This window comes from Podarcis vaucheri (assembly GCF_965113315.1).
Source record: "Podarcis vaucheri genome assembly, chromosome: 5".
Classification (NCBI taxonomy): Eukaryota; Metazoa; Chordata; class Lepidosauria; order Squamata; family Lacertidae; genus Podarcis; species Podarcis vaucheri.
This window is the reverse complement of record NC_138763.1, coordinates 97184888-97200298: the sequence shown is the minus strand read 5'-3', so window position 1 is coordinate 97200298 and position 15411 is coordinate 97184888. Positions and strand designations below refer to the sequence as shown.

The following is a 15411-nucleotide window of genomic DNA, read 5'->3' as shown; positions in this document are numbered from 1 at the left end:
TAACCTGAAGCGTATGCAACCTGAAGTGTATGTAACCCGAGGTACCACTGAATTGTAGCTTTATCATAAAGTCTGGGTTTTTAGAGTTACTTTGAAGGAAAGAAGGTAACATAAGGAACAAACATGCAGGATAAACCAGTGTAGACTCAACCTCCCCCCCCCAAAAAAAAACCCCATTAGGGGCTGCAAATATTGATGAGACATGTGGTAATTTCCATCTCTTCCCTTTCTAGTTGACTTCCAGGTCATGCATGTAAACTCTTATCACTGCCTTTTTAATTAGACTTAAGCGCGTGGTGCTGTGGGTTAAACCACCGAGCCTAGGACTTGCCAATCAGAAGGTTGGCGGTTCGAATCCCCATGACGGGGTGAGCTCCTGTTGCTCGGTCCCTGCTCCTGCCAACCTAGCAGTTTGAAAGCACGTCAAAGTGCAAGTAGATAAATAGGTACCGCTCCGGTGGGAAGGTAAACGGCGTTTCCGTGCGCTGCTCTGGTTCGCCAGAAGCGGCTTAGTCATGCTGGTCACATCACCTGGAAGCTGTATGCCGGCTCCCTCGGCCAATAAAGCAAGATGAGTGCTGCAACCCTAGAGTCGGCCACGACTGGACCTAATGGTCAGGGGTCCCTTTACCTTTTTAAGCCTAGAAATGTTTCAGAATTGTGCACCCCAGAGTTGTTTGGCAGGTTGTAGTCATACTCAGCAAGACAATGGACAGAATCATGCTGACTTAACACGCTTCCTAATCTATCTTTCCTGATGCTCTCCCAAGTTTTAGAGGGTAGATTAAGCATCTCAGAAATGTTGGGAAATGGCACCGCTTTTACACTGCCTTGACAGTGTACTCAGTGGCTAAATGGTTGGGTTTGGGCATTGGAAACCCACCTTAAAATCTCTGTTTAGGAAAGAATCTTGCTGAGTGGCTTTAGGCAAACCACAATATTTCCACGCGTTGCTTAGTTTGGCTCCAGAATGCATATTTGTTGTTGTTCAATAGCACTGATTGGGATCGGGGCAAGGGATATGGGGCTGAGACTAACCTTTTTCTCTGTGCTATTTGCCATGGGAGGGGAGCTTCTTTTGACAGCAACAGCAGCTTCAGACAGAGCCATTTTCAGTAGGACTGCCATGTGCAACACATGGGAAAGAGTTAGTCCCTCCCCCTTGTGCCACAGTCCTGGTGGTGAACAGGGGGTATTGAGATTGCCACTTAGCAAAAAATATCACTGCGTACCCAGATACAGCAACTGCATTTAGGTATTTGCCTATCAAATAAAGCATGTTCAAGTGTTTCTCTGGACGTGCAAAGGCTTAACACACACACACATATACAACTGTGGTATTTCTACAGACTATTGACCTGTACACCACTACTTTATCCCACCTCCGCCACCAATTTTGTGGAAAAGACCCAGGGTTCCCCAGTAAAGCATTGAGTCTCAGTCAGGTAGAGTTAACAATGAAGATTAAAGTTTATTTCAAACACAAACAAGTTTTACAATATATTTGAAACGCTGTCACTCTATTCCTTCTCAGTCTTGTCCCTGTCTCTAACTCACTCTGACTCCTCTATCTCCCCCCAAAAGAACCAACCGAACTAACTGTCAAAACCTCTGGGCTGAGCCTCAAAATCAGGTAGGCTCCACCCCCGGGCTTTCTTATTGGTCAACCTATTAACCCTTTCTCTCCCCCAATACAAACGTATCCCCAAAGAATGGGCAAACACCACAACAATGCATACAGATAATTGTACAGTGGTACCTCGGGTTAAGTACTGAATTCGTTCCGGAGGGCTGTTCTTAAGCTGAAACTGTTCTTAACCTGAAGCACCACTTTAGCTAATGGGGCCTCTCACTGCCGCCATGCCGCTGGAGCATGATTTCTGTTCTCATCCTGAAGCAAAGTTCTTAACCCGAGGTACTATTTCTGGGTTAGCGGAGTCTGTAACCCGAAGCGTATGTAACCCGAGGTACCACTGTAGTAGCAATTGTAATAAAAGCAACATGGCAAATCTGAATGAATCGGTGCAGGAGCAAATGCCTCAAAATGGCACCCGTGTGTGGCAAGGTAGATTGATAGACTAGAAGTGAAAGAAATGGCGCTAGACTGAGAGTAAGTCATGAGGGTGAGCAGTTTGGACCTCTTTTTCCTTAAGAACCTTTTCCTTAACAGTTGCTTTAGCAGGGCTGGGATTTTTACCTTCTAGATTGCTTGGTGTGGTGTTGCTCAGACATCTAATAGCTCTGCTGACAAACGGGGTTGTCTTTTGAAGCTCCCATGGAGCGTGATTGTTTTCGCTGCAAGGGATGCCTCCCGCTTTCAGGGAGATGATCTGGGGAATACCTACACATTTACACACCAGTCCCTACAGAATGAGCTAGGATATCACACTTGTCACTCCAGCTGTCTGCTAGCTCGTTGAATGCCGGAGTCACTCCCGTTCATTGGGTTACACATGAAAGCCCATGAGCAGAGAGCAAAGCATTTCTGTGCTGCGCAAGAAAGAGTTTGAAATAAAATATCCTGACGTGGCCGAGACCCAGAATGTCAGGGTGGGGTGGAGAAGGGGACACTTGCTGCTCTGGCTAAAAATGTTCCTGGAGGTACAATGTACATAAGGGAGATGTTTGAGCTGGATTCCCCCATCAGATGTATCCGAAATATGAGGTCAGTGTGTGAGAATAGATGGACAGGCTGAACAGGAGGGGGAACGGAGATGAGGTTATGAGGGAAAGTCTGCGCTTTAAAGCCTGCTCACATAGTGAGAGCTACGCATATCCTTTCCGTTTCCACGTTGTGTGTTGGGAAAGAGGAGCCGCCACACTCTGTTTTGTTGTTTGGCCTGAAGATAAGGAAGAATGGCTGGGAGGAGGGCATATCTGTCTCCATTCCGTCCCCTGCATGTAGGCAGATTACATTTGCCCAGCTGCATGCTGGAATTGCCAGAAGCCCCTATGGGAATGAACTTGGCACTGTCCACCTTTCCCTGCAGCACACACCTATGGATTGCTTTACTGATCAGAAAAAGATCTATTCATCTCTCCATTCTAATTTTTTCAGCCCATCTTCATAAAATAAGTGATCCAGTGAGGTATCAATGTGTAGGGAAGCAGGTGCACTGTGGTCTAAACCACTGAGCCTCTTGGGCTTGCCGATCGGAAGGTTGGTGGTTCGAATCCCTGCGACAGAGTGAGCTCCCGTTGTTCTGTCCCAGCTCCTGCCAACCTAACAGTATGAAAGCACGCCAGTGCAAGTAGATAAATAGGTACCGCTGTGGCTGGAAGGTAAACGGCATTTCTGTGTGCTCTGGTTTCCGTCATGGTGTTCCGTTGTGCCAGAAGCGGTTTAGTCCTGCTGGCCACATGACCTGGAAAGCTGTCTGTGGACAAACGCCAGCTCCCTCGGCCTGAAGCGAGATGAGCGCTGCATTTCATAATCACCTTTGACTGGACTTAACCAGGGGTCCTTTACCTTTACCTTTATAGAATGCACACATATCAACGTATCTCAGTAATTAAAATTAGTACATTCAGAGTGTTTAATTTTAAGAGCACTTGTGTAATAAGATGGCAGGTGCAAAGAAGAGCTCTATATCATCAGTGTATTGTTGACAGCTTACTCTCCAACTCCAGATGACGCCACTCACTGGTTTCATGTAGGTGTTAAAAAAGCATGGGGGATAAAAGCAAAACTCATGGCACCACCCTCAGAAAATAACCCAAGTAGAACTGGATTGGTGCCACCCAACCCAGCTTGGACAGTCACTTCAGAAGAATGCCACGGTCGACGGTATCAAAGGCTGCTTAGATATCAGGAAGAATTAACAAGGGTACACGGTTCCTGTCTCTCTCCCAACAAAGATGATCATACAGGGTGATCAAGGAATTTCCCATACCAAAACCAGGCCTAAACCATGATTGAAATGGATCTGCAGTATCACAGATAGATTTTTGAAAAGGATAAAGGTAGTCCATGGGTTTTTATTAGCTTTCTTTGAAAAAGCTTTGATACAATCTGTGTGTGTGTGTGTGTGTGTGTGTTTGTGTGCTATGGTTCTGTGTGCTTCTGATTCTTCCTTGTGTTGATGGTTTTGGAAGGTTCCCAAATGTTAGCACTAAAGAACTGTAAGGTTTGTAGGATGATGGACTCTGCGTCACCTGTGTAGCTTAGTGCCTTATAGATTTGGCTTTCGTTGCTCATGGGCATAACCCTCTGACTCACTGTATACCCAGTACGTTTCCGAGCACGATTCAAAGTGTTGGTGCTGACCTTTAAAGCCCTAAACGGCCCAAAGGCCCAGTATACCTGAAGGAGCGTCTCCACACCCATCGTTCTGCCTGGACACTGAGGTCCAGCGCCGAGGGCCTTCTGGCGGTTCCCTCTCTGCGAGAAGTGAGGCTACAGGGAACCAGACAAAGGGCCTTCTCGGTAGTGGCGCCCGCCCTGTGGAACACCCTCCCATCAGATGTCAAAGAGATAAACAACTACCTGACATTCAGAAGACATCTTAAGGCAGCCCTGTTCAGGGAAGTTTTTAATATGTAGCGCTGTATTGTTTTTAACACTTGATTGGGAGCTGCCCAGAGTGGCTGGGGAAACTCAGCCAGATGGGCAGGATATAAATAATAAATTATTATTATTATTATTATTATTATTATTATTATTATTATTCCGTTTTGGCAGTTTTCTTCCCCCCCTTGATGCCTTGCTTGCCTTTGCAGCTCGCCCTCGGTTCACTCAGCCGGCCAAAATGAGAAGGAGAGTGATTGCCCGACCTGTCGGGAGTTCGGTCCGCTTAAAATGCATGGCTAGCGGGAATCCTCGACCGGACATCAGCTGGTTAAAAGACAACAAGCCTCTTATGCCGCAGGTGATGGGGGAGAACAAAAGGAAGAAGTGGACGCTGAATTTGAAGAACCTGAAGCCAGAGGACAGTGGGAAGTACACCTGTCGGGTATTCAACAGAATTGGGGAAATCAACGCTACCTACAAAGTGGAAGTGATACGTAAGTACTGAAGCATCCTCACCTGGATGTACCGTATTTTTCCGCTCCATAGGGCGCACCGGACCATAGGGCGCACCCAGTTTTTAGGGGGGGAAATCAAGAAAAATAATCTTATTTCCACCCCAGCCCCAAAGAGCAGCGTACAGGATGCACGCAACCTCTCCTTTCCGGAGGGGTTGCGCGTGGCTATGTCACAAGCCAAGGCAGCCAGCGGGATGGATCCCGCTGGCTGCTTTGGCTTCCTCTTTAGCCCCACGCAACCTCTCCCTCCTGGGAGAAGGTGCACGGGGCTAAAGAAGCCATAGCCACGTGCAGCCTCTCCCTGCCGGAGGGGCTGCGCACGGCTATCCCGGAAGCCTGGAGAGTGAGAGGGGTCGGTGCGCACCGATGCCTCTCACTCTCCAGGCTTCAGCGAAAGCAATGCGAAACCTTTGGAGCACGGAGGGCGTGTTCCCTCTGCCCTTCGGAGGCTTAGCGTTGCTATTGTTGAATCCAAGGAGCCTGCATTCGCTCCATAGGACGCACACACATTTCCCCTCAATTTTTGGAGAGGAAAAAGTGTGTCCTATAGAGCGAAAAATACGGTAAGTCCCACTTAAATCAGATGGGTTTGCTTCCAGGCTTAGGACTCAGAAATGAAACGCATACAAAGATGATCCCCAAACTCTACACCTCTTTGTGATGTAAATACTGTAGTGGACCCAACAACATTTAGAGAGGTAGTGTGTGCACAGAGATAAGTTTTATTGGCTCAGATATAGACCAGAAATGTAGACGAAGCTAATCAGAACTTTTCACAGCTATCTGACCGGGTCGAGTCTGTAAAAAGAGGCTAAGCAATTGGGAAGACCTGGGATGCCTGGAACTGTTCCTGATTTTGGACCCATAAAACGATTACAAAATCTTAGCAGCAGAACTCTTGGGACAGATATGCTAACCCTAAACGGATACTCTGCTGTCAGGAGAGTCGATGAGTAGGGATCCACTCTAACAGAAAGCTATAATTTGTCAAAATGAAAAGTATTTGAAGAGGTGGTAATTGTGCGTTGACGTTTTTATCACGTAAAGGAACACCGGAAAACGTTCCTTTTTCATATCGGCAGTGCTTTGTGTTTTGGGCTCAGTGACAGAAATGCTAATAATTGGGGCAGCTAAAAGTCACTGAAGAGAAATGGTAGAATCTCATCACTTGAATTATTGAAAATGTAAGGCTTGTGGGTGATTAGATCATTCCCACGTCGCCACTATCACTGCCTTCCCTTGTGATTTTGTGAACTGTCTCCTCCATCTCATTTGTTTTCTGTGCCAAATCATGATCTGGTGTTACAACATTATTCTATGTTGACTCAGAAGACTATTATTATTGTACTAGAAGAGAGATTGCAGGAGGAAAGCTCAGATGTTCTGTCCAACAACCAATGGGCCACATGGTATCTGCTATCTGCTACGTGCTTTTCCTAGGTGTTGCTTAGGATGGAACATAACAGTTACTAACCTGCGGTACTATGCACAATGTGACCTTATGGCAGTGCCATTATATTGTCTGCTTCGACAATATGTAGGTCCAAGTCACATTCACTGAAGTGAGCACCACCACTCTCATTGATGTAATAGATCTGATTTGTACCCCTTGGTTTTTGGCGTAATAAAATTAGTTCTGCTGTGAAAATTCCCACATCCAAAGGGAATCATCTGCTCAATGATAACTCTTTTTCTGTGTAAAAATGTGAATGAAAAGCACATGTGGCAGGATTCTGTTTTGTGTTGAGTATACAAACCTGCTGGACATCTGGTAATGATGAAGAGGCAGCTCTGTGGAGGCAATAAAAACATGTGTTTACATTAAAACCGGGAGCAGAGACATGGAAATGAATCAAGCCTCATCTTAATGTCAGAGGCGGCATTTTTACTTCATCAAAACCAGGCAGCACTTGTAACAAGTTCTCTTCTCCCCCCCTCCCATTTATCTTGACTTTTATCAAGCCAAAGATGTAGATATCCTTTGTTTTCATGAGCTTTGGCAGGCTAAGAATGAAAGTTGCCAGACTTAGGCAGATAAAGGTTTGAAGGGTTTCTTAATATTTTGGCAGAGGGCTGAGGGGTAGTTCAGGATTTACTCCATTTCCTCACTTAACCCTTCTCTCTAAGCTACTGGTCACTTGTCACCTGCTTATCAAAATTTAACTCTTTCCAGCTTGTGTCTGCCACAAACGTGTTAGTATAATTTACGGCAGGGATGGGGAACCTTTTAACAGCCTGAGGGCTGCATGGATAACCTTTTAGGGGCCACCTGGCAGGGCTGGGCAGGACCAGAGACCAAATATAAGTGGGCAACAGAGGAAACGCTTACCGTATTTTTCGCTCTATAGGATGCACCTGACCATAGGACACACCTTGTTTTAGAGGGGGAGAACAAGAAAAAAAAATCTCCCCCTCTCTTCTCAGCGCCCCTTCAGCGAAGCGGCAAGAGAAACGGAGCCCCTTCCATTTCTCCTCCCGCTTTGCTGAAGGAGCGCTGCGCAGCTCTCCCTCTCTGCTGAAGCCAGGAGAGTCTTGCTCTCCTGGCTTCAGCAAAAGAACCTGAAGCCTCCGGAGCGCGAACTACTTTTGTAGGCCACATTTCAGCCATGCAAAAAACAGGTTCCTGCACATTCTTTTCCATCCTCCATTCAGGCAAGCAAGCAAGCAAGCGGCATTATCGCAGTGCAAGGCACTTGGGGAGGGTGTGAAGCAGAACCATTGTGGTTTCTCTGAGGCTTGCTCTTCTATGTGGTTGGTTGTTTTATCTTTAACAATACTTCCCACCAGTTTTCCTAGGATGGATGTTAAGCTAACTGGCCTGCAATTTCCAGCCAATCCCCCCCCTTTGGATACCCTTTTTAAAAATTGGTGTTATGTTGACCATTTTCCTGTCCTCAGATGCGGAGGCTGATCTTAGAGACAAGTTGCATGTTTTTGTTAGAAGATCAGGAATTTCGTAATTGAGTTCTTTGAGCACTATCAGCTGGATGCCATCCAGACCTGGTAATTTGTCAGTTTTGCTTTTGTCAACAAGGCCAGAACTTTTGTGTCTCAGCACCAATATTTGTCTGAGTTCCTCAGACTCCCTTATTGTGAAAATTAGTTAAGCCACAGGGATCTGACCTGTATCTTCCACTGTGAAGACTTGCAAAGAATTCATTCATCCTCTCTGTAATCTCCTTATCTTCCTTTAGCACATCTTTGACTCTCTTGTCTTCCAAGTGCCTCCGTAGCCAGTCTCCTGCTACTAATGTATTCTCTCTTTTTTTAAAGCATCCCTTATTGTCTGCTTGCATTTCCTTTGTCAACATTTACATTCCTTTTAGTTCTCATTCAGACTAGATTTCTATTAGTAGCAGTAAGATTTTATTAAGGCTTTTCATAATACAATACAATAAAAAACAAACTAATCTAAACAGAAACAGAAAGGTTTCCATTTTCTAAAAGAAGCCTTCTTGCCTCTTATGGCTACTTTGACACTGCTCATTAACCACACTGGCGTTTTCTTGACCCTTGTGCTTCTAACATTGTGGTTTTAAACAACTCCCAAGAGTTTTGCAGAGGTTTGACTCTCGCGATTTTACCTTTTGACCTCTTTTCACCATTCCCCACATTTTGGGGATGTTTCCCCTTTTGAAGTGAAATGTGACAGTGTTGGATTTTGCTGGTAATGGACCACATAGAAGTGTGGCTGATTTAACAGCAGAAGGAAGGAAGGAAGGAAGGAAGGAAGGAAGGAAGGAAGGAAGGAAGGATTGGTCAGATGACCCCTCACGTGTAAAGGAGCCCCATAGTCTGCATGCTCAATGCATATGTGAAGCAGCTTAAAAGCATACTGTGCCTAAAGGTGAGGGGGAATCCAGAGTTTTGTTAACAGTCCGTCATAGTCCACCAGAAGGAAGATTTCTGAATGCATTAAAAAAGTTGTTTGGTTTGTTCTTACTTCCTTCCCCCCCCCAAAAAAAATAATAATATTGGTTTTTACAATGTTATAGGCAAACAAACACACAAAACAAACAAACATGCCAAACATAACAAACATAAATCATAACCTTATTAGAAATAACAGTTATTAACTTTGTAGAGTGACTTCCTCGTTTCCCCTTCGTTGAATTTCATTGCATGTCCTTATAACGGTTTTCCAAATCCCAACTTTTATAGAATTTAACTTAAACATTAACATCTTTAAATCTTCTTCTTATAGTATTAAACATATTATTTTATCACTTAACATAAATACAATCCTAAGCCCATTAAAAACCTGGAAGCTATTTCCGGCTAATTTAACGTAACAAATTTAGCTAAATAATCATTAAATTTATTCCATTCTTCCTGATATTCCTCCTCCTTCTGGTCGCGGACTCTAACCGGTTTGTTCTTACTTCCAGAGAGAACAAGATCCAAGCCAATTCTTACCGGGACACATCCTGTGAACACAACGGTAGACTATGGGGGGACAACCTCATTTCAGTGTAAGGTGAGGAGTGACGTCAAGCCTGTCATTCAGTGGCTGAAGAGAGTGGAGTATGGCACTGAGAACAAATACAATTCCACCATCGATGTTGGGGGGCAGAAGTTTGTGGTGCTGCCTACGGGAGAGGTCTGGTCGCGTCCTGATGGCTCCTACCTGAACAAGCTCATGATCACAAGGGCTAAGGAAGAGGATGCTGGAATGTACATCTGCCTAGGGGCAAACACCATGGGATACAGCTTCCGAAGCGCATTTCTCACAGTGCTACCAGGTGAGGTGCTAGGTTATTCCCTTGTTTATTGAGCACTAGCCTGTCCTTCATTCGTTCCCGGAGTTTATTGTTGTGGCCATTAAAATGGCCTGGCTGAGTTCTAAGGCAAAGCCTACACAGAAAGTTCCACTCTCCTGTACAGAACACCACTTCAAAAAGACAAAGCTTAAGGTAAAATACTCAACTGTAGGTCAGAAACGTGAAGATAATTTCTAATATTCCATGTGTTAAGATGTGGGTGAACATATCAGACGACACAGCGGTTCTTCAAACAGCTCTTGTTTATTCACAGGCCAGGACAGAACTGAACTGAACTGAAGGGTTCAGTCAGCCTGCTTATACAGAGCTCCAGTACAACGTAACTGTAACAATTTTCTAAAACTATCCAATCACTGAACGTCATTTTCAGTCCCTTATTTGCATAACTATCTACAGTATCCCCCTGCTGTCCCAGGGTGAGAACTTCAGTACATAACACCACGAAATACACCCTACAGACAAGCATCAAGAATTCCCTCTCATATTCTGCTTATAGGTCAAATGCCAAGAAAGTGAGTTCTTCTTAGATGAACCAGCAGGTGGATTTCAACAAGGTGTCTTCAGTGAATAAACATTTGTAATCTTAACACAAAACCCTGTACCAATAATAGTGGTTTCATGCCTCAGATAAGGTACGAAATATTGTTTAAAAAACCAGTATGTTATACAACCTTACCATTCACCCATAACTTCAGTATAACAATTTCAAAACTGGAATAAATAGTAGTCCAAATTCAATATATTTAAATCCAGCACAAGAAATAAAAAAGAGAAGTTCTTTGAATTATAAAAAGAATATAGTCCAAGATTACAACAGATTATACTAAGCATATCTTGCTCAGCGTTAGCTACTTGCCCCTTTAGTCTCTAGTTCTGTTACAGACATCTGAAGATTATTATTAATTCTAAAAACCATTACGAAGACATTGCCATGAATCATCATCTAAAATCATTAAGTCTGACGAAAGGCCCATGGAACTGTCAGAGGAGGACACAGAGCTACTTCCCTTTTCGCAACGGTGTTATTTGAGAAAGGGAGGATGGGAAGTAACTTCCAGGCTTAGGGAAGGATGGGGAGTCAGTCAATGTGATATATAGCCAGACGAGTTTAGAACCAAAACTCTCCATTTTATGAATTCATCAATAAACTCACAAAAAAAGAGAAAAGCAATACAAATTAATAAGTTACCAGGCTTTAAATCAGGAACACAGGGGTGACTGTTTCCTCATATCATTCCTGGCTTCCTCCCTTCCCTTACTGGTTTAAAAATTACTCCTTCCTCTGGCAGACCTTTCCGGCAATGTTGCGATTGGTGGAGTCTTGACTGGTGAGGTGAGGGGTGGGGCAGAATTGGGGGTGCAGCAACTCTGCCTTATTCAGCTGACCCCTGACCCATGTTTATCAGTAACATGGCAAAAGCAGCATTGAGAACCTCCTTCTATGTTAACCGAAGGTTTAGTCCCGGTGAAATGCTTGGTGTACTGCAGCCCAGATACTCTGCATTGCAGCAGAATTCAGCGGTGAACAAAACCAGCCTTTGCAGTTGAGCTGCATCTAGGCTGAAGTGCATAACTAAGTCACATAGCTCAAGTCCCAACTCCTGGCGCATTGATGCGAAGAAGGCATTATTGACAGGAGCTTCAATTCTCTATCTGCTCTGAGCTGCCTTATTACCAAGCGCAGGTGTTAGGAAACCATCTTTATGTGTCACTCGACAAGTAAATAATTAATAATAATAATAATAATAATAATAATAATAATAATAATAATAATAATAATATATTTATACCCCGCCCATCTGGCTGGGCTTCCCCAGCCACTCTGGGCGGCTTCCAAAAGAATATTAAAATACTGTGTTACATCAAACATTAAAAGCTTCCCTAAACAGGGCTGCCTTCAGATGTCTTCTAAAAGTCTGGTGGTAGTTGTTCTCTTTGACATCTGGTGGGAGGGCCTTCCACAGGGCAGGTGCCACCACCGAGAAGGCCCTCTGCCTGGTTCCCTGTAACTTGGCTTCTCGCAATGAGGGAACCGCCAGAAGGCCCTCGGAGCTGGACCTCACTGGCCGGGCTGAAGGATGGGGGTGGAGACGCTCCTTCCGGTATACTGGACCAAGGCCGTTTAGGGCTTTAAAGGTCAGCACCAACACTTTGAATTGTGCTTGGAAACGTACTGGGAGCCAATGTAGGTAAAACACAATTCAGGAGAGCGTGTGCAAGCTTCTGTGTGCCTGGCATCTGATCCGAATCTCCCTGGCCTGCTTCTAATTAACCTTTTTGCTCTCTTGCTCTCTCTTTCTGTTCCCCTGCAATGGGCCATCCAGATCCTAAGCCACCCAGCCCTCCCGTGGCTCCTTCTGCCAGCAGCCTTCCGTGGCCAGTGATCATTGGAATCCCAGCTGGAGCTGTCTTCATCTTTGGAACAATCCTTCTGTGGCTCTGCCAGACCAAGAAGAAGCCATGCTCTCCTCCCGCGGCAGCGCCTATGCACAGGCCGCACCCCCGGGACCGGGTCTGTGTGCCGCAAGTCCCCGACAAAGACTGCATCTCCTCCATAAACTACGAGGAATATGTAGGAGCCCAGCAGCAGCAGCAACAGCAGCAGCTGCTGAGCCAAGGGTCTGCCCTGGCCCCAAACATGGCTTCCAAAATGTACCCAAAGATTTACACGGACATCCACACTCACACGCATTCACACATTGAAGGCAAAGTTCACCAACACCAGCACATTCATTACCAGTGCTAAAAGGCTACGCGGAGTTTATCCTGCGGTACACTCTGTGCAGACTTCTTTGAGTCTGCAAGGTGGGGGGGGGGAAAGAAACCAAATTGAACAAAACCAATTATTCCCCAAAAAAGAAGAAGCGATTTTGCAGAGAAATGCGGAGAAAGGGTTTTGTTGTTGCTGCTGTTGCCGTTTGTTGTTGCTGTGACAAAGGAATGATGAAGGAATTCCCAAAAGGTCAAAGGCAAATGCTTGCGCCCCTGGAAAATGGGAAACTCCTCTTGCAAAATCCAGAGGGAGAAGGGAAAGGAAGCTGGGCCTGACCCTGTCTGCCCAACCCCAACCTCGGTCGCTGCTTCTGCCCTTCAGCCACCTGTGGAAGCCCGAGGCCAGTGTGGCTGCATCCTTTGGCACACGCAGAGAAGGTCCGATGGCAAAGCAGAACTTAGACACAGAAGCATTTGAGTGACAGTGCAAAAGACGAAAAAGGCCACTGTGGCCGTTTCCGGGGGAGAGAGTTCTATTTAAAGTTGTGTAATGCTGCCTGATAGTTAGCAATAAACAAGCTAGTTGTGAATGGGTGACACTCTTTGGCCCGGGGGGGGGGGCTTCCTTTTAAAGGACTTGGCTCCCCTTTCCCCCAATTGCCCCAAAAGCAAAGGACAATGTTGTACAACTCGCTATATTTATATTTAATTATAATAAGGATAATCATGCTGGTTGTTGTGAACATGAGAGAAAGGAAGAAACACAATCCCATTATGCTGCCCTCGTCTGCGATTGCCAGATTTTTCAAGATTTATAGTGGTGTGCCTCTGAGCTGACAAGTGATAATACAAAACAAAGTTAAAGACGGTTCTTAAAAGAAGAATAAAAATTGACTCCAGGGAATTATGAATATGCTGAATATGCACTTGTGGGCATGGGGGGCGAGGAGGGAGGGGAAAGGGGGATCATTTTGTTATTTAATTCATTTCAGTTTGGGGTGGGGTGGGGATACAGCAAAACTGGACCATATTTTCCAATGATCTAAACCTTTTAAAATCTATATAGAGTTTTAACAGAAGACATGTATATTTAATTTATTTTTTAAAAGAAAAAAAATGTATGATATTTGTCTCAAAAACAGGCATTTCTATACATATTTTTGATCAAAAAATAAAGAATTTTTTCCAGGTTGTTATAGATGCTAGGTTCTCAAATACAAGAAATATAGCTTTTAACAGTACAGTGGTGCCTCGCAAGATGAAAAGAATCCGTTCTGTGATTCTCTTCGTCTAGCGGTTTTTTTGTCTTGTGAAGCAAGCCCATTGACGGATTAGCGCTTTTAGCGGCTTTTAGCAGCTTATCTGCTGATCGGATCAGCTGATAAGTGGCTTAGCGGCTTAGAAAAAGGGGGGAGGGGGAAAACCAGCAGGAACTCACAGGACATTGTCGTCTTGCGAAGCAAGCCCATAGGAGATTCATTTTGCGAAGCACCTCCAAAACGGAAAACCCTTTCGTCTAGCGGGTTTTCCGTCTTGCGAGGCATTTGTCTTGCGGGGCACCACTGTACTTTATTTAGGATCTTGAATGTCATATATTTGTTTGGTTTGTTACAATGGCTTTCTGCTCCCCTTCTTTTCTAGGCTACTCTCCTGTGTTTCTTTCTGTCTTTGTTCTCAAGATTGTTCAACAAATCTTGTTCTTTGCAAAAGAAATCACAGATTATTTTCCAACAAGAAGGGACTTTAAACAAATAGCTGGTGCTTATTGATTTCACTCACGAAACTGCCAAAAATCAAATATGCAACAGTGGTTAAGTTTACTTCTGAAGGAGAGCTTACATTTGAGATCACGCCCCCTGCATGGATAGTATTTCCAGAATACCCTTTTTTGCACAGTAAGTGTGCAGCCATTACTCACGTGATGCAGAGAATCCATCCAGTCTCCTCCTCAGAGTAGCAAATCTGTTGTCTAAACAGTGCATTTTTCTAGGATTCAAACAATGCAACCTATATTTTTTTAATTGCAGGGGAAGTGCACTTTCCTCCATGTGAGATTCATTTTGTGTGCTGGGTAAAATGTCAGACTCCTTCGATGCCACTAGCGACACAACTCCCTCACTTAGGTCTGTGGCATGTTGTGACCTCTTCTAGGCTTATTTTTAAACAGGCGTCAAAAGCTCTGTGCTCCCTTTCTGTGTAATTCTGTCGCACAGGTAATACTGTAGCTTCAGATAAAACTAATGCAAAATGGGGAGGCCAAACAGCCAAGCTATATCGGCACCACCGCACTAGATGTGCACATGCTCTTCTCGTCACAGTTCCAGGGCCTGTGCAGAAACCCATCAGTAAGCTGCGCAAGATAGTTGCCCCGAGAGAGGGTAGGGGAAGAGGGAGGCAGAACTCTACTCACCTCCATGATACCCAATTACCGTATTTTTCGCTCTATAGGACGCACCGGACCATAGGAGGGGGAGAACAGGAAAAAAAAATCTCCCCCTCTCTGCGCAGCGCCCCTTCAGCGAAGCGGCAGGAGAAATGAAGCCCCTTCCATTTCTCCTCCCACTTAGCTGAAGGGACGCTGGGAAGCTCTCCCTCTCTGCTGAAGCCAGGAGAGTCTTGCTCTCCTGGCTTCAGCAAAAAGAACCCAAAGCCTTCGGAGCGCAGCACAAGTTCCCGCTGCGCTCCAAAGGCTTCAGGCAGCTATCCCTGAAGCCTGGAGAGCGAAAGGGGTCGGTGCACACCAACCCCTCTCGCTCTCCAGGCTTCAGCGAAAGCAACGTGAAGCCTCCGGAGCGCGGGGGGAGCTCTCCCTCTGCGCTTCGGAGGCTTCGCGTTGCTATCGCTGAAGCCAAGGAGCCTGCATTCGCTCCATAGGACGCACACACATTTCCCC

The 15411-nt window shown here is 45.2% G+C and overlaps 1 protein-coding gene across 2 annotated transcripts in view; it reads left to right on the top strand.

Annotated features, from left to right (window-relative positions):
* Positions 1–13716, top strand: part of FGFRL1 (fibroblast growth factor receptor like 1) — a 175717-nt gene extending 162001 nt beyond the window's left edge. For both annotated transcript variants that reach the window (XM_082223181.1, XM_082223182.1), the window contains 3 exons: positions 4720–5004; positions 9414–9767; positions 12131–13716. In XM_082223181.1, coding sequence (XP_082079307.1) covers positions 4720–5004; positions 9414–9767; positions 12131–12552 — 1061 coding nt within the window. In that variant the 3' untranslated portion in view covers positions 12553–13716. The remainder of the gene's footprint in view (positions 1–4719; positions 5005–9413; positions 9768–12130) is intronic.
* Positions 13717–15411: the final 1695 nt, after the last annotated feature.